The 20,187-nt window shown below is 37.3% G+C and overlaps 1 protein-coding gene across 9 annotated transcripts in view; it reads left to right on the forward strand.

The window, feature by feature from the left end:
• Ptprc (protein tyrosine phosphatase receptor type C) overlaps positions 1-20,187 on the forward strand; it is a 106,400-nt gene that overhangs the window by 68,820 nt on the left and 17,393 nt on the right. For all 9 annotated transcript variants that reach the window (XM_050151632.1, XM_050151636.1, XM_050151634.1 and 6 more), the window contains 10 exons: positions 2,192-2,400; positions 5,310-5,370; positions 6,635-6,743; positions 7,637-7,671; positions 9,057-9,166; positions 9,898-9,988; positions 10,079-10,155; positions 18,251-18,287; positions 18,379-18,476; positions 19,071-19,196. In XM_050151632.1, the coding sequence (XP_050007589.1) occupies positions 2,192-2,400; positions 5,310-5,370; positions 6,635-6,743; positions 7,637-7,671; positions 9,057-9,166; positions 9,898-9,988; positions 10,079-10,155; positions 18,251-18,287; positions 18,379-18,476; positions 19,071-19,196 (953 nt within the window). The remainder of the gene's footprint in view (positions 1-2,191; positions 2,401-5,309; positions 5,371-6,634; positions 6,744-7,636; positions 7,672-9,056; positions 9,167-9,897; positions 9,989-10,078; positions 10,156-18,250; positions 18,288-18,378; positions 18,477-19,070; positions 19,197-20,187) is intronic.

Below are 20,187 nucleotides of genomic sequence, written 5' to 3' on the forward strand. Positions count from 1 at the left end.
CAACAAATCTCATTTTCATGTACAATTCACTGATCTTTCTACATTGTTTGAGAAATACATCAGCTTGGCAAGTTTGTTGGCATCTAAGATTCTTTTAAAAAATTTATTAGATTTTTTTTAAAAAATACCAATCCAAGTTCCCCACTCCCTTCCCTTCTCCCATTCTCTCCACATACCCTCCCACCCCACCCTCATCTAATCCACAGAGAGGGTAAGGCACATTGCTTTGGGGAAGGTCCAAGGCCCTCCCTACTATATCTAGGCTGAGCAAGGTATACATCCAAGGAAAATAGGATCCGAAAAAGCCAGTACATGCAGTAGGGATAAATGCTGGTGTCATTGCCCTGGTGCCAGCGGCCCCTCAGTCTGCCCCAGCCATGCAACTGTCAACCACATTCAGAGGGACTTGTTTGGTCCTATGCTTGTTTCTTCCCAGTCTAGCTGGAGTTGGTGAGCTCCTATTAGCTCAGGTAGACTGTTTCAGTGGGTGAACCCATCATGGTCTTGACCTCTTTGCTCATATTTTCATTTCTTCCACTCTTCAACTGGACTTTGGGAGCTCAGTCCAGTGCTCCGATGTGGGTCTCTGCCTCTATTTCAATCAGTTCCTGGACAAAGGTTCTATGGTGATATTTAAGATATTCATAAGACAGATTACAGGGCAAGTCAAGATCGGGCCCCCTCTCCTCAATTGCTTAGGGTCTTAGCTGAGGTCATTCTTGTGGATTCCTGGAAATTTCTCTAGAGTCAGGTTTCTGCTAACCTCATGACTCCCTCAATCAAGATATCTCTTTCCTTGCTCTCATCTCTGTCCTTCCTCCATCTTGACTATATCATTCCCTCAAGTTCTCCTCAACTATCCCCTTCTCCTCTCCTCTTCCCCTTCTATCCTTCCTTCTCCCCCCCAGCATCTAAGATTTTAAATAATATTAGAAAAACTATCTAAAATCTGGTAATCATGGTTCACTATCCTTATCAGATAAAGTCACAGGGTTGAAGGAAGAAAGCTGGGGGCATCATCAGCCAGTGTGCTTTGTAAGACTTGAAGCACATAAGACCCCCAGCAACTTAGATTACAAATTCTCATTTTCCTATCTAGAAACATGAAGTGCACTGAGATACTTACGATGCCCTACAGAGCCCTGGCTCCTATTCACATGACAGAACATTTCACAATACGCAGCCTTTATTTATGTCGTGTTGTACACTGGGAATTTCAACGGTCTTGCTTCTAGAGCTGTGTTCACATAGTTCACAGAAACAAAACAAAATTAGTGTCCAGAGTAACTGCTAATTTCAATTAGGAGCAGGGAAGAGGAAAGAGTCTGGGGGTAGGGTAGGAGCTATGGTTGTAGGACCTAATGAGCTCCAGATTCCTGGAGAAAAAAAATCTCCATGTCACTTAGGCCCATGTCCAAATCCTAAAATCCTGGCAGAGAGAGGAAAAGTGTGCACATGATCCCATCCCTAGCTCAGGAACTGTTGGCATTTGATACTACTAGAAGAGAGTCAGCTTTCTTTAATAGTGTCAACCTTGATAGGCTGACCACACATTAGGACAGGCTCCAAGTCCAAGAACTAGCTTAATGGGGGCAAGAAGAAGAGGAGTAAAACTCAAAGCTGAATAGAGAAGGGTGACAGTGCAGAGCAGATGGTTAGAGGAGGAGCTGGGGCATACATGTATGAATAGGCTCAAACATACTTTGTATGAAATTCTCAAAGAATTAATAAAAATATTGAAACATTTCCAAGTCCTACATCTGTATGGTACTGTTGCCTTCCCAGGTTTCTGGGATGTCAAAGCAAATGAAAGTGGTTTGTTGCTTCAGGAATCTTACCTGGCTGAGTAGAAGACTCATGAGAAAAAGAGGGCCTGGGGTGGAGAGGGGACTTATACATGTTTCTCTGTCATCCTTCCTTGCCCTGCCTCCTTCTCACTTTGCAGTGCTATTTAGTTCCGCATCCTGTACTTCAGGGATTGTGCATATTCTCAAGACTTCCAGCAAGCTTTTATATATTAATACTTACTGAAGAGGTGATTTATTTTTTAGATTTTTGACATAGATTTTGAATCTGTGTTCTCATGTGCAGACCAACATTTAAACTTATTTACATTGTACTCATGTTTCAAGTTATTAAAATTCTCGCATATCGAACAATTAAGATAACACACATTTCTTTATTTTGATAGGGCCAAGCAAGGTCAATAAAGTGAAAGCCATCCGGATGTCAGATAATGCTATACGCGTCACATGTGAACCTCCCCATGAAATTAATGGCCCCAGGAAATTTTACATTTTGGAAGTCAAAAGTAAAGGTTCTTTAGCTAAGACTTTCAACGAAACCACATGCAGATTTGACGTAAAGGATCTCTACTATTCAACTGACTATACATTTCGGGTAAGCTCCTGTTTTCCATCATCACTGCTTCCCCCAGCTGTAGCACAGTGTTTCAGCCTTAGCACTTACATGGCATTGAGGTCAAGCTCATATGAACTTAAAGATCTCCGATAACTTGTGAAATCAGCACTTTAGAACATTCCAAAATTTGATGCCAGGCATTTTATCTCTGGAATGAAAAGCAAGGTTTTAAGGCAAAATTTTATTAGAGTATTTGCAACTTCAAAATGACAACTGTTGGGAAGTTATTGCTTGTGTGCCCGGTTGTTGGAGGGAGCCATTTGTTTTTCCCTGCCACCCAGCTAGCTTAGACCCAAAATAACCACACAGATACAGATATTGATTAAATCACTGCTTGGCCCATTAGCTCTAATTTTTATTTGCTAGCTCTTACATCTTAATTTAACACATCACTAGTAATCTGTGTATTACCAGGAGGTTGTGACCTACCGGCAAGGTTTCAACACTTCTGTCTCAGGCAATGGCACTATGTCTTCTCTCTCTCTACCTTCCTTCTCCCAGCATTCAGTCCAGTTTTCCCCACCTACCTAAGTTCTGCCCTATCAACAGGCCAAGGCAGTTTCTTTATTCATTAACCAATAAAAGCAACACATACACAGAAGGACCTCCCCTATCATCTGGTAGGAGACAATTCATGGGTAGCATATCTTTACTTTGCTAATTATTTATTTTTATTGTTTTCAGCTGCAAAATTTTATGTGTGCTTTGAAATTAAAAAAATACCAGAAACAAATTCAAGAAAACATTCGAACATAAAATAAATGCCAGGAATCTTTAAATATCTATAATTTCACCACGGACTGGGCATTATAAGATCTTTCTGTTGTTTGTAATGAAAATTTCTATGCATTAGATAAAATCACCATTTCTAAGAAAGTTCAGCAATTTTTTTTTCTGTATTATTTCATTATGCTCGCCTTTCCCCATTTTTGTTACTTAACTTCCGATAGTGGCATGGGGTTCTATCATATGGTTTTATCATATTCTATGAATGATAACTATATTGAACTCTAATATACACAGAATTCAGTAAACATGTTTTTCAGTAAATAGCAACTTTCTTTAAAGTCTTTAATACTTTCTGCTCAATACATGAGGAGATCAACTTAAAGAAGGATAGTCTTTCTTTGACTTCTAGTTTGAGGGAAGGCATTATGTCAGGAACCTGATAGAACTGGTTGCATTGTACCTGGATTCTGAAAGCAGAAGGAGATGAATTTTGGTGCTCAGGTTGCTCTCTTATAATTGTTCCATTTAGGACCCTCTACCTGGTAGGTCTATGTTGCTGTATTTTGGGTTGGTTTTCTCTGTTTAGTTAACTTTACTTCCTCACAGACATGCCTAGGAATATATTTCTTAGGTGATTCTAGATCTGTCAAAGCAATAATCAGTATTAACCCTCATAAGTCTCTTTGTGAATTTGACACCCAAGTGTATAACTTTGAATCTATTATCTTCCACTGAGTACGATCTCCCCCTTTACACTTGCTCACATATTTTCTCCACCGAACTTCACATTTTCGTGTTTCTCCTCTTTCTCTCTGAATTGCTGAATGAGAGCAGTAAGCAGTAGCCCTCCTACAGCCTGAACACTGTGCTACCATGAGATTTCCTCCACAGAAGAGATGAATCCATTTCTTTTTAGTTCACTACTGCTCAGTTTCTCAGCTACAGACTGAATACAGCCAGATTCTTTGCCAAAATGTATTATGTAGCTGATACATTCAGTCTTGGTTCCCTACAAGTCTTGTAACACCATGAGCTGGGCATTTACTATTTGCCATTCTCTTGGCACTCTGGTCTTCTGATTCCTACAAGAATTATGTATTATGTTCTTCTTAAAGCATCCTCAGCCATCTTTAGAATGAATCTCCAAACTCTTCTATCTTCTCACAAACTATTTCCATAGAAGTGAGGTCATGTGCTCAGGTGAATCACAGCGATGATCCCATTCCTTGGAGGAGATTTTCTTCATCAGTTTTAGTTTGTCTAATGAAGGCACATGCATATGTGGACGTGGCCACTATATGCTATAGTGCACATACAGGGAAGTTAGAGGACATGTCTGGGAAGTCAATTCTCTCCTTCTACCATGGGCTCAAGGGATTGAATTCAGGTTGTCAGGCTTGTGGAGCAAGCAGTTTTATCTGTACTATATCTATATCTGTGGAGTTTAAAATTATATTGCTGTGAATTATATTACTTTATAAAAGGTAATTGACACAATCTGGTTTATGGATACTGGGAAATCCTATATTCACATATATAGAGAGTGAAGGCTTCTGTGAATGATTGCCATGGTTGTCACATCATGTCAGCTCATTGTAATGGTGTCATTCAGACATATTTTTGCATAATTTATGTGGCATCAGTAGTCTTGTTTCAGCACCCCTTTCAGTTTCTGTTTAGATCAAGCTGATTTTCTTTATTTGTATTAAATTTTATGAGCTCTAGGTGTTTATGCTAAGTATTTCCACATTGCAATTTGTCCATGTCTTTACCTTCAAAAACATGCATATTCTACACCCCATTCTTGTAAATAAAGATTTACTTTAAAAATAAACTTGAGCCTGCTAGCATATTAATAGACAATGTTATTTTTGTCTATTTACTATAACTTTAAATCATTCCTTCTGGTTTCATTTCTTGGACTGTGTTCTTCCATTTCCATTTGTTATTGATGCCATTCCTAAGGGAGGTCAACCCCTTTCAAACTCTTTGACTGTGTACAATGAAATAACTGTAAAGTCTCAGCTTTTACTCAGGAGGTTTTAATGAAAACAAGCAGCATTTATGAGAAATAATGTACATTTTATAACATGCCATGAACACTTATAGAGAAAATTGAATTTCTTTCTCTTTCTTTTTTCGTTTTAACTGAAATTTAGGTCTCCTTTTTCAATGGAGAGTATCAGGGAGAAGCAATTGTTGACACTGAATCAACATCTTGTAAGTCATCCTGCCCTATTTTTTCCCACCTCTATCTGTATGCATTTGTTTGAGCAAAGGTGTGCTATTTTGCATCTATAGACTGACTCCTTAGTTGCTTATACACATTATATAAATACCTGCAAGTTTAAAAAATCCAAGTAAAGACATTAAAATACAGTGTCATAAAATGAAATTAATAGATTTGATAATTTAGTCACTAAATGAATGTCTTTACTATAAATTTTTAGAATATTTATTTGCGCTGACAGATATTTTTGGTAGTTCTTTTAAATGGGACTGCTTTCTAATCTGTGATGTTCAACATATATTTGTGCTACTGGTGTGTGTGTGCTGATGACATTTCATTTTCTAAGATACCTTACGTGTCTACAGTATCATTATAGACAATAAAGCATTAAAATTGGGGCCTGGAAAATTGTGGATAGCCACTTTTCTCTACACTATTCACAGTCTATCATTTACGGGAATTACACCATTTAGCCTCATTTTAGGAATTAAAAAACTAAGGTGCAAAGATAATAGGATTCTGGCCAAATTCCTTTCCAGGAAGTAAGAACTAAGATGGAAGCCCAACAGCCTGTCTCCAGGACTCAAAGCTTGATGTCACTGCATGGGTTTATTATCTTTCCATTGTGGGCATGAAAAGGATGGCAAGTGACCCAGGGTAAAGATGCCAATCCTGCTTGCCGTAGGCGTGTGGTTCACATTGATTCTTTGTGAAAACTCAAACTAGGGAAAGTGTTAATCCTCCCTGTCAAATGAAATAAATTTTGTCTCTTGGTTAATTGGTTCTATTCCCCAATGAGCACGAAAGAGATTTATCTTTCTGGGGTAGAAGCTTGTATGAATCCCTTAGGAGGCTCCCCACTTCTGTGCTCAATGGTAAACTAGGAGTTTCTTTCTGAAAGCTGTAATAACTACATTACCTCATTGATCCCTTTAAAATGAGACTGTGAAAGGGAATTAAATCTAAATGATAGTTTTCTACAAAAGTACAGTATTTAATGAGAAGCAATGCAAGTGCTCATCTATATTCTAATTAGTCTCTTTAAATATAAATGCCTTGGGAATGTTGAAATAACAGAGCCCATCACTGCACAAGCAAGACTCTATCTAATGTATTTTATCTTATTCTAAAATTTTAGCTTTGAATCTTTACCATAAATGAAAAATACTAAAATTCTAGTTCATGAAGGTCAGTCACACTGTCTAGCAAAGTACTTGACCTAATAAGTTCTTGTGTGTCACTTTTTATTTCTAGATAATTCTAAAGCACTGATTACATTCCTGATATTTCTGATTGTTGTGACAGCAATAGCCCTGCTTGTTGTTCTGTATAAAATCTATGATCTGCGTAGGAAAAGATCCAGGTAAGAGACAATGTTGAATTAGGAGGTAATAGTGGTTGTAATAATGTCACAAGCTGTTGTCCAAAATGCATTGACCAGTACGTGGAGTAGGATCAAAAACCCATTGCCATTGTTCTTGAGTTCTCAGTAGTCCTCATTGTCCACTATGTTCAGCGAGTCCGGGTTTATCCCAGGCTTTTTCAGACGCAGGCCAGCTGGCCTTGGTGAGTTCCCAATAGAACATCCCCATTGTCTCAGTGTGTGGGTGCACCCCTCATGGTCCTGAGTTCCTTGCTCGTGCTCTCTCTCCTTCTGCTCAAAAAAAAAAAAAAAAAAAAAGCAAAAGAAAAGACAAAAAAAAAAAATACAAAATGCATTGACCAAGCAATGAGAGAAGACTTCAGTTCATGACTTCACATGGAATTATTGGCTAACTGCAAGTACTTATACTCACTACATTTGCTAATGATATTGTAGGCCTGTTTTGATACTAATCAGAAGAAAGAAGGTATACCTTCTCTTTTAATTCTCAGTAGATGAAAGTAATCTGAGGACATCAAATGCAAAAGGAGGGACATTCTGGGAAGTGTATTCATTTTTTTTTTTTTTTTTGCCCAAGAAGATAAATATTTCTGAAAACTAGAAGGACTCTCTTGACTCATTCTCATCCTTCTGAAATTTATAAGCAACCCTTGGTTACTTTCTCTCCCCTCACTTGCTTTCTTCAGTCTCCCCAAATTCTTGTTTTATCTCTCCCACTTTACATCCTTTTCTTTTCCCCCCTTTCCTAATTTCCCTACCCCCTTTTCTCTTCTCCTTACCTCTATTTTTCCTGTCACTCACTACATCAATAAAACAGTGTTTGCTCAGTTAAGTTGATCTTCGAGTGAATTCCATGTTTCTTATTTTCACAGCAATTTAGATGAACAACAAGAACTTGTTACAAGGGGTGAGTATAAATAATTTTTACCATTGAGATTTATTTTCTAAATTTACAATCTCTTATTTTAAATAAGAGCTGTGCATATTAGAAAATCAAACCTGAAATTTGTCCACTGACAAATTCTGAAGCAAATTTATGTTTCTGCAAAAGTAGCCGTCTATGTGAAGTCCTCAAGGTATCACAAATATTATCCATGGCACTGAGAGGACCATAGTGACAGGCCATGGTCTCTGCCCTTTAAGGTTTGGATTTCTAATAGAAGAAGCCAGGTCTATTGATGAGTAGGAAGAGTCTGGTAAACGTTAAGCTGGGTAATGTGCATAGTTCTGTATAAAGATAAATGATAGAAAGTTGCCTGTGGAGGGTGCAGGAATTCAGTTGCCCAAGACTGCTGGGAAACCTCAGACAAACTAGCAAAGAAGGAAGAATGGGAGAGCAGATGATATTCTATAGTGAGGAAATGATGTGGAATCACTTCAGGTTCTGCCAGAGTGGGATGGTGGATCCTCCCACTGAAGGCACAATGATAAATAAGATGGACGATATATAAAATACGGCCATTCCTTCTTCCAGTCTTTATAAAATTTCTTTATGCTTTAAAGACAGAACCAGGAAAAAACCATTAAAGATGTTTAGACTATGTTTACAAAAATTAAAATAGCTTATTTCCACTACTTAAGATGTTGGGTACAGGGGAGGTCACACAAACCACCAAAGTCGAATAAACCAGAAGCAAACTTTATTCCAGAAACCCAATTCCAGGAAAACCATAAGAAAACTTAAAAATAAAAATTACCCATCTACACTCTTTAAATCATAAAAAGTTTTTTTCACAAGGTATTTTTAAGTATTCTTGAGATACAAAAGATGAATATAATATGTTTGATAATATACTGTAACAAAATTAAGATGAATGATGAAGAGAAAAATATTAATCACTTTCTCTTATCATCCGTATAATTGTAATAATGCACAAAAGTTAAAAATGGAGGATGGGGATAGAGCTGCTAGGTGAATATCTTTTTAGCATGTTGATGAGAAAAATCATAATAATGGAATATAGAAAAATGTCAATTAATATCCATTCCATGTAACCAGTCAAAATCATGGATGTCTAACAATAGTGAAAAATTTTTAGGGGCCTTTTACCTAGGCATAGGAAAAGGAGAAGCTCATTCTAGTAAAGAGAATAGTACAAAGTCAGAAAATGATTTACGTGCAAGATTTAAAAGCCATTAATTTATAAGCAAACACTTCCATGGGAATGAAATTTACCACAAAGATGAAGAGAAGAAAATTGTTAAGGATTAAGTTCAAGCTGTAAATTCTATTAATGTGTGCTTATCTGAGAGACAGACACAACACTGGTCTTGAATCTAACTTGTTTATAGATGAGGAAAAGCAACTGATGGATGTGGAGCCAATTCATGCTGATGTTTTGTTGGAAACGTATAAAAGAAAGATTGCTGATGAGGGAAGACTGTTTCTGGCTGAATTTCAGGTATGTGTCACCATCGTACAGAGTAAGAAATTCCACGTAGTCATCAAGATGATTACATGTTAAGTATATTTACACAACCATTTGCCTTAATAATTTATCCACAGAACACAGTAATACAATACAGACATAAGTTACTGCAATATTTACAGATGAGAGACTCATTAAGGGTGCAAGATCATTCACAATATAAAACTAGTAAACATCATAGTATAATGTTTTAGTGCATTGTAACTGATTATGAAATCCTGTCACAAAACATATTGGGCTCATTTTGTTCTTATGTTCTATATGGCTATCTAATGATCAGTCATGAACTAAAGTTTTGAGTGTCACATTGATTATTGTATATTTTTAATGTAGGATTAAGACATTTTTCTGAAATTATTTTTTAATTTAATTTATCTGTCATTAATTTTATAGGAAAGATGTGGGCTTTTTGAAAAATACATAATAAAATTAATTTCAGCTACTTTATTTAGTATGTTTGTCAGTAGAAAGGATTTATTTATAAGTTACCTCATGTAGCTCCAGTGACAACTGGCAAAGGAGAAACTAACTTAACATCCATCCCTTCCTCCATCCCTCTTTCCTTCCCTCCCTCCCTCCCTCCCTCCCTCCCTCCCTCCCTCCCCCCTTTCTCCCTTCCTCCCTCTATTTTCATCTCCTTCTTCCTCCTTCTCCGTCTTCTTTTCAGAATCTTCTGTAACCCCAAGAATCCTTGTGTCTTTCAGAGCATTCCACGGGTATTCAGCAAGTTTTCTATCAAAGATGCCCGGAAACCCCACAACCAGAATAAGAACCGTTATGTTGACATCCTTCCCTGTGAGTGCACGTAGGGAACTGAGCTTCGGTACGCTGACACAGCATGACTACTCGGTATTTCAATATTGAAGTGTTCTTCTCTTTAAACAGATGATTACAACCGTGTTGAACTCTCTGAAATAAATGGAGATGCAGGGTCCACCTACATAAATGCCAGCTACATTGACGTGAGTAAATATGCTATTACCTTATAGCCTCTTTTGGCTGCTGGAAATGTTCATTTTCTTTGTATGTATGTGTTCCAGTGAGTTCCTTCACTGTTTCTGGAAAACTTTAGGGAAGTTCTTAGAAATATTTTCAGTTAAACCCGTAACAACACTGACACCTACAATAAAAACATTAATGTTTGCAAAAATAGTTATGTATATGCTTGCTGGTGCTAGAAGTAAATAGTGCTTCTTCTTAGCCAAGATTAAAACCTGCTCTTTGCTGTGCGTTAAACTCTCTGTACACATTTCTCATAAGAACTCTGCATTTCTTCATCTGAGTACACTATGCCCTCTAGATAGATGAGGATGGGAAGCCCGGGTTCTTTAGTTATTAAGACACTATTGAAATTGGTAAAGGTTTTAACTGAGCTGCAGTTCAGGTCTGCTTGACTCCAAACTGTTGTGCTTCTGTTCTACAAGGCACTGTAGTAGCTGCTTTCTCCACTGATGTTGCTCATCTCCTGTGTAGTTATCCAAATTGAAAATATCTAGACAGAATTTATTAAAACACTTACAAATTTGGCTTATATAATTTTCAATTAAGCTTGCTTCCTGTGAGCTAAAGAATTTTACACTGTTGGGAAACACATATGTATGGCTGAGAACATCTCCTTACCCACTCTACCGAGTTTTTTCTTCTGGGTAGAGGTGAGTCCTCATGGATTCATAGTTTTTTTTTATTTTTTTTAAAGAAAACAAGCCATCTTATTCTTTATTTTATACACAAATACTAGTTCCCACTTCCTCCCCTCCTCCCATTTCTTCCACCCTGTCCCCCGAGAGAGGGCAAGGCACACTGCTTTGGGAAAGGTCCAAGGTCCTTCCTACTATATCTAGGTTGAGCAAGGTATCCATCCAAAAAGAATGGGTTCCCAAAAAGCCAAAAAGTGATAAATCCTTGTGTCACTGCCAGTGGCCCAGCAGACTGCCCCAACCATACATCTGTCATTCACACTCAGAGAGTTCAGTTTGGTCCTATGCTGGTTTCTTCCCTGTCTGGCCAGAGTTGGTGAGCTCCTATCAGCTCAGGCAAGCTGCTTGATGTCTCCATCATGATCCAGACCTCTCTGCTCATACTCTCATTCCTCCCCATCTTCAAACTGGACTTTGGGAGCTCAGCCCAGTGCTCTGCTCTGGGTCCCTGCCTCCATTTCTATCAGTTGCAGGATGAAGGTTGTATTGTGATATTTGAGATACTCATCAATCTGACTACAGGGCAAGGCCAGTTTGGGCCCCCTCTCCTCAATTGCTTAGTCTTTGCTGGGGTCATTCTTGTGGATTCTTGGGAATTTCTCTAGTGCCAGGTTTATTGCCAGCCCCACAATGTCTCCCTCAATCAAAATATCTCTTTCTTGCTCTCCGTCTCTGTCCCTCTTCCATCTCAACTGTCGCATTCCCTCAAATTCTCTTCTTCTCCCCTCCTCCTCCATTCCCACCTCCCCTCTCCTCCCATCCCCATGCTCCCAATTTTGTCAGGAGATCCTCTCTATTTCCCCTTCACAGGCGAATCCACATATGTTTTTCTTAGGGTTCATCTTGTTACTTAGCTTCTCTAGGCTCATGGACTATAGGCTCATTATCTTTTGCTTTACAGCTAGTAACCACTTATGAGTGAGTACATACCAGGTTCATCTTTCTGGGTCTGGGTTAGCTCACTCAGGATTTTTTTTCTAGTTCCATCCATTTCCTTGCAAATTTTAAGATATTGTGTTTTACTGCTGAATAGTACTCCATTGTGTAAATGTACCACATTTTCTTTATCCATTGTTTGTTTGAGGGGTTTCTAGGTTGTTTCCAGGTTCTGATTATTACAAATAATGTTGCTATGAACATAGTTGAACAGATGTCCTTGTAATATGATTGGGCATACCTTGGGTATATGCCCAAGAGTGATACTGTTGGATTGTGAGATAGGTTGATCCCCAATTTTCTGAGAAACTGCCATACTGAGTTCCAGAGTGAATTTTCAAGTTTGCATTCCCATCAGCAATGGAGGTGTATTCCCCTTACTCCACATTCTCTCCAGCATAAACTATCGTTGGTGTTTTTATATTAACCATTCTGACTGGCATAAGATGGTGTCTTAGAATTGTTTTGATTTGCATTTCCCTGATGGCTAAGGATGTGGAACATTAATTTAAGTGTCTTTGGGCTATTTGAGATTCTTATATTGAGAATTCTCTGTTTAGTTCTGTACCCCATTTTTAAAATTGGATTATCTGATATTTTGATGTCTAATTTCTTGAGTTCTTCATATATTTTGGAGATCAGTCCTCTGTCTGATGTAAGGTTGGTAAAGATATTTTCTCATTCAGTTGGCTGTCTTTTTTTTGTCTTATTGAATGTGTCCTTTGCTTTGCAGAAGCTTCTCAGTTTCAAGAGGTCCCATTTATTTTTTTGTTGTTCTCATTGTCTGTGCTACTGGTGTTATATATAAGAAGTAGTCACCTGTACCCATGTATTGAAGGCTACTTTCCGGTTTCTCTTCTGTCAGTTTCGGTGTGGTAGGATTTATATTGAGGTTTTTTAAAGCATTTGGACTTGTGTTTTGTGCACGGAGATAGATATAAATCTTTTCCATTTATCTACATGTTGACATCCAGTTATGCCAGCACCATTTGAAAATGCTATATTTTCCATTGTATAATTTTAACTTCTTTGTCAAAAATCAGGTGTTCATAGGTGTGTGGATTAAAATCCAGGTCTTTGATTTGATTTCTTTGGTTAACATCTCTGTTTTTATGCCAATACCAAGCTATTTTCATTACTGTAGCTCTATAATAGAGCTAGATGTCAGGGACTGTGAATCCTCTGGATGTTCCTTTAGTGTTTTGGATAAGTTTCAGGGTTGTTTTGGCTATCCTAGGTTTTTTTGTGATCCATATAACTTGATTATTGTTCTTTCAAGGTCTGTGAAAAATTGTCTTGGAATTTTGATGGGGATTGCATTAAATCTATTGATTGCTTTTGGTAGGAATTTTTATTATGTTGTTCCTACCTATCCAAGAGCATGGGAGATCTTTCCATTTTATGGCAACTTATTCAGTTTCTTTCTTCAACGACTTAAAGTTCTTGTTGAACAGGCCTTTCACTTCTTTGGTTAGTGTTACCCAAGATATTTTATATTATTTGTGGCTATTGTGAAGGGTGATGCTTCTCTGATTTCCTTCTCAGCTTCTTTATCATTGGTATATAGAAGGGCTACTGAATTTTGTTGTGGAGGAGCGGCGAGCCGCTTTCCGCCACCTGGCTAGCTTTACCAGAAATAATTACACGGAAACTGTATTCTTTTAAACACTGCTTGGCCCATTAGTTTTAACCTCTTATTGGCTAGCTCTATTTCTAGAAATGATCTAACCCATTTCTAATATTCTGTGTAGCACCACGAGCTGGCTTACCAGGAAAGATCTTAACCTGTGTCTGTCTGGAGTGGGAGAATCATGGCAACTGCCTGACTCAGCTTCTTTCTCCCAGCATTCTGTTCTGTCTACTCTGCCTATGTAAGCTGCTGTCCTATCAAAAGGGCCAAGGCAGTTTCTTATTAACCAATGACCTTCTTCCATCAGAATTTTTTGAATTGATCTTGTACATTACCGCATTACTGAAGGTATTTTTCAACTGTAAGGGTTCCCCGCTAGAATTTTTTGGGGTCACTTATATACACTATCATATCATCTGTAAATAGCAAAAGTTTGACTTCTTTCATTCAAATCTGAATCTCCTTGATCTTCTTTTGTTGTCTTATTGCTCTATCCAGAACTTCAAAAACTATATTGGATAGATATGGAGAAAGTGGACAGCTTTCTCTTATTCCTGGTTTTAGTAGAATTGAATTAATTTTCTCACCTTTTAATTTGATGTTGGCTTCTGGCTTGCTGTATATTGCTTTTATTATGTTTAGATATGTTCTTGTATTCCTGATCTCTCCAAGACCTTTATCAGAAGAGGTGTTGGATATTGTTGAATGCTTTTTTTTTCTTTAGCAACTATTGAGATGATCATAAGGTTTTCTTCTTTCAGTTTATTTATATGGTGGATTACATTGATAGATTTTTGTATGTTGAACCATCCCTGCATGTCTGGAATGAAACCAACTTGATCACAGTGAATGATTTTTTTTGATGTGTTTTTGGATTCGGTTTGCCAGTATTTTATTGAGAATGTTCATGACTGAGATTGATCTCTAATTCTCTTTCTTGGTCGCGTCTTTGTGTAGTTTTGATATCAGAGTAACTGTAGCCTCACAAAAAGAATTTGTCAATGTTCCTTCTCTTTCTATTATGTATAACACTTTGAGGAGTATAGGTATTAGCTCTTCTATGAAGTTCTGGTAGAATTCTGCACTGAAATCTTCTGGCCCTGGGCTTTTTTTGCTTGGGAAGCTTTTGATTACTGCTTTCATTTCCTTGCAGGTTATAGGTCTATTTAAATTGTTCACCTGGTCTTTATTAAATTTTTGTATGTGGTACCTATCCAGAAAATTCTCTGTTTCTTTTACATTTTTCAATTGTGTAGAATACAGGTTTTTGTAGTATGACCTAATGATTCTCTGGATTTCTTCACTTTCTGTTGTTATATCTCCTTTTCATTTCTGATTTTGTTAATTTAGATGTTCTCTCTCTCTGCCTTTTGATTAGTTTGGACAAGGGTTTGCCTATCTTGTTGATTTTCTCAAAGAACCAGTTCTTAGTTTCCTTGATTCTTTGTATTGTTTTTTTTATTTCTATTTTATTGATTTTAGCCCTCAATTTGATTATTTCCTGTCATCTACTCCTCCTGGGTGAGTCTGCTTCTTTTTGTTCTAGAGCTTTCAAGGTTGCTGTTAAGTCACTAGAGTGAGATTTCTCTCCTTTTTTGTAGGCCCTTAGTTATGAACTTTCCTCTTAGCACTGCTTTCATAGTGTCCCATAGGTTTGAGTATATTGTCTTCATTGTCATTTAATTCTAGAAAGTTTTCTCTCTCTCTCTCTCTCTCTCTCTCTCTCTCTCTCTCTTTCTTTCTTTCTTTCTTTCTTGACCCAGGGTAGGTTCAATTGACCACTGATTAATTTTCATTAGTTTGTAGACTTTCTGCATTTAGTGTTGGTGTTAAATTCTAACTCTAAACCATGGTGATCTGATAGGTTACAGGGGGTTATTCCATTTTATTTTTTGGTATCTGTTGGCGTTTGCTTTGTTACTGAGTATGTGGTCAGTTTTAGAGAAGGTTCCATGGGGTGCTAAGAAAAAGATATATTCTTTTGGGTGGAATGCTCTGTAGATGTCTGTTAAGTCCATTTGAGTCATTACATCTGCTAGTTCTCTTCTTTCTCTGTTAAGTTTCTGTCTGGTTGACCTGCCTATTGTTGCCCAATGTCTCCTACTATTAATGTGTGGGGTTTGATATGCGATTTAAGCTTTAGTAATGTTTCTTTTACATATGTGGACACACACATATATACATTTCTGAGATCTGGCATAGGAAAATATTATAAATTAGTACCAGGAAAATAACATAATTCTATTCTCTGAGTTCCTGAACTTAAAATTTTCAAAGCAAGGTATCAGTAGAGCCATGTTCACTCAAGTTCTCTGGGAGAAAAATCCTATTTGGCCACCTTTTGCTTCTGGAGGCTTCTATCTATCCTTGTTTCTGCTCACTAATGACTGTCTCTCTCTAGTCTCTGCCTCCACCTCATGTCCTTCTTGCCTGTTTCAGCTCCCGTATTTTCATAACCCACCCCTTTCACTCATATGGACACTGGTCATTGCATCCTAAGACATCATTTTAACTCCCAGATCTGCAAAGACACCACTTTCATTTAAAAGCACATTTAGGGTTCCAGGCAAATATAAAATTTGGGAATAATAATTTGATCAACTACAAATAAATCTGTATAAGAGAATAAACTAATTCAGATATACTTTCTAGTTAAATCACTCATAAATACATATACCCTTGACATCTGTGTTTTAATCATTAATAAAGTCACTTTTTGAGATATTATATGGCTTTCCAGAGTTAAGTCATTCACATAAGTGATTATGGCTATTGGGTAACATACTGCAACTTGCTAAATGCATTTTCTGTTTATCAGTCATCATCTTCAGTGATTTCCATATATTAATTAAATAAACCAAAAGACAGAGAGAGAATATCCAAATTAACTAATTCAGAAATGAAAAGAGGGACATAACAAAAGACATGAAAGAAATACAGAGAATCATCAGGTCATATTTTGCAAACCTGTACTCTACAAAATTTGAAAACTTAAAGAAATGGAAAATTTTCTGGAAAAATATCACTTGCCAAAATAAATCAAGACCAGATAAGAAAATTAAACAGATCTATAACTGCTGAAGAAATAGAAACAGTCATCAAAAGTCTCCCAACCAAAAAAACCCAGAACAAGATGGTTTCAGCTCAGAATTCTACAAGATTTTCAAAGAACTAATAGCAATACTCCTCAAACTATTCTACACAATAGAAACAAAAGGAACATTGCCAAACTTTTTATGAGGCTATAATTACCCTGATGCCCAAATTACAGAAAGACATTACTAAGAAAAGAATTACAGACCAATCTTATTCATGAACATTGATGCAAAAATACTAAATAAAATACTGACAAATCAAATCCAAGAACACATCAGAACAATCATCCACATGATCAAGTCGGCTTCATCTCTGAGACGCAGGGATGGTTCAACTCCCACAACACATGGTAAAATAGTTCCAGTTTTTCTAGAATCAGGACTGGGATTGCATCCCCAGGTGGTCTCTGAAGATACCTGTCTCTCATCAAATATGTTTGGTACCTAATATTTTTTTATTCTTTCTGAAAACCATGCCCTGATATCTAACTGATTTGATACATTTTTTTCCTGAATTTGTGAAGGATCTTCATAATATAAACTCTTATTCTCTGTAAAGCTTGTTTCCAGTAGTAAGCAACACTTTCACATGTGAAGGTTGGTTCCCAAAATAAGTTAGTCATTGGTCATTGGTCACCTTCATTTTAAATGATTTTTGGCAAGTGATCTCTGCAGTCACAACAATTATGGTGACCAAGTGACCAAGGTTTTTTTTTTTTTTTAGAGTACACAGATTTATTTTCCAAGTGTCTTTTCTTTCAAAGGAATGTAACTCAGAGCAGATACGGCAATGTTAGAGATTTTGTGAGGTTTTAGGTAGGCTCTAAAAATAAATAGCCTACATATTCTGTTCAAATATATATGCTAATGATAGGACTGAGCTATAATTATGTTTCTCTAACTGAGCTCCAACCATCCGGAAAGCAGATCTTGTCAGTTCCTACGTAGGCTCTTAACAAACTGTAGCTACCAAGCCTAGACTTTATGAATAAATGACTGATACTATCATGAGACTTACTAAATTAAATGAGGATTCATATACCTGATGGGCAAAATTTCAAGCAATAGCAACACTAACTCTTCTTACGGAATTTCCCTATTTACTAAGGTAAATGTAAAGTGCTTGAGAGTATTTTGCAAGGAATTAGCATATTTTATCTCTGTCTGCACTGCCTCCTTGTCTTAGTCAGTGGAGCAGAGTAAGCAGTCATTACAGATAATGAATGTTTTATTTTTCATATCTGGAATGATATAAAAGGACTCCAGGGAATCCCAGGCATGTTCCAGTAACAGTTAATAAGTCGAAGTGTAGGTGTGTTCCCTGGGGAATTTATTGCAGGAAATTGAATAAAATTCTGAAAAAGAACTCCATGACTGGTAAAAAGGTTTAAATAGCAGAGGATACTGTGGGGCAGGCAGTTTATAAACAGGGAAAGTCTGGACTCATCTTGCTAATTCCTCACCATCTCAGAGGAGAGGAAGTCTAATTATAAATGGTGGCAAACATCTATGTAGGTCAGGCATGCTGTTTGCAAATGCTCACTAACCTGCTCTGTATCGTTAAATGCTCCCACTATGATCTCGAAATGGCCAGATGTGTTCACAACCACGATAGAGCCATGTCAACTTCTTGTGGTTCAGAGTTTTGCATGAACAGGTTTTCTATAAATGCTCTCTTTTCTTTGTATGTTTTGATCAGGGCTTCAAAGAACCAAGAAAATACATTGCTGCACAAGGTAACTTATTTCCAAATCCTGCAGTTAATCCTGGAAACTGGTTTTGCAGCATCTCTAAGAAAGCATCTTGTAACTTGTACTTAACTTCTAGGACCCCGGGATGAAACGGTGGATGACTTCTGGAGGATGATCTGGGAACAAAAAGCCACAGTTATTGTCATGGTCACACGATGTGAAGAAGGAAACAGGGTAAGAGCCCAGAAGGCTGAGGTTGGAACTTGGGAAAGGAAATGCTGAGCTTCATCTCATATGAGTAATACAGACAATTCTTTGTTTTAATCTTGTTAACATTTTATCTACATTTTCATCCAGGTAGAAAACCTAAATCTGTATACAAAGTTTGTGTGTGTGTGTGGGGGGGGGGAGGTGTGTGTAATAGTAAAGTGCATTGATTTTGAGGCTTTTATTGGTAAGTTATGTACATTGCAACGTGCCAAATTCACAACTATTTGTGAATGATCACAGCAAACTGACCTTGGGTAGACAGTGGACACCCACACAATACAGTGTTGAGAGAAGTGAAAACCAGAGCCTGAAAGTGACCATCTTCACTTTGATGGCCAGGCAGATTGTCCTTCTGCTAATTGGCTAAGACAAACCCATCCAGAAACCGTAGTGGGAAATAGGATATATTTCAGCTCAGAGTGCATGTTATTAAAATAATTTGCAAATGCTTGGGGGGATATCAGTTGAATAGATTTTTGATTGTCGATGTTTTAGGAGTAAGCAGAAACTGTTTTATGATATTTTGGAGTCAAGAGTGATTTTTTTTTTAAACCACAGAACAAGTGTGCAGAGTACTGGCCATGCATGGAGGAAGGCACCCGGGCTTTCAGAGATGTCGTGGTGAAGATCATCGAGCACAAAATATGTCCTGATTACATCATTCAGAAGCTGAACATCACACATGTGGGTGTCTTTCATTATGTAACTTTTGGCTTGGCATGACATTTTATAAAAGTGCAGCTAAGGAATATTGTATGTGAAGAGCTAAACCCCATTTGGGAAAAAATATTTTTAATGATCTTTAGGAGAAAGAGCCAGGTTGAAATAGCCATGAAAACTGACAGGATAGAATTCAGATTGCTGATTGATGTATTGCTTGCCTACAAGAATCACAAGTACCTGCTATGCTGGACCTCTGAAGCAGTAACAAGAGGGTCTGCAAGATGCTGAGTCAGTGACGAGGTTATTAAGTGGAAAAAAAAGCCAATCCTGCTTGTCAATAGTCTATGCATTATGAAAAAATATTTTAAATAAATGGCATATGGTATGAGCATTTTGAGAAGTACTAAGTAAAAACAAAAAAAAAGAGAGAGAAAGAGAGAGAGAGAGAGAGAGAGAGAGAGAGAGAGAGAGAGAGAGAGAGAAAGGGAGAGAGAGAGAAAGGGAGAGAGAGAGAAAGATAGTATTCAGTTCAGCAAAGAATGAGGTCAGCATGGCCTTGGAAAGAGTTGAAATGGAGGTCATCTCTTATTATGTAATTCTATTTTCAGGAAATTTCCAGATAGAGGAAACTATAAATGCAGAAAATAGATTAGTAGTTGCCGTAGGCTGAGTTGTCAAAATGGGGAGTCAGAAAGGCTTAGACTTTTAGTTTACAGTGACAACAATGTTTTATTATTAGATAGTAATGGTGCACCATTCTGAATGTAACAAACACACTTTAATTTATCATGTATATTTTAATAGTGCAATTTAAACGTGCATTTCTTATTTGAGTTTAACTTTGTTTGTGTAAAGTTCAGATACATCTTCAGTAAAACAAAAATCAAAAGTACAGGTTTGCTAGCTATTTCTCCTATAGCCTTCTTGCTCTGCTCTTGGGGATAAACAGTCCTATTTATTGCCAATAGAAAAATGCATGCTTGGCAAAGGTCCCCATTGTATGTGTATATAT

This window comes from Alexandromys fortis, unplaced genomic scaffold (genome assembly GCF_014885135.2).
Source record: "Alexandromys fortis isolate MF-2015 unplaced genomic scaffold, M_Fortis_MF-2015_v1.1 scaffold_71, whole genome shotgun sequence".
Taxonomy (NCBI): Eukaryota; Metazoa; Chordata; class Mammalia; order Rodentia; family Cricetidae; genus Alexandromys; species Alexandromys fortis.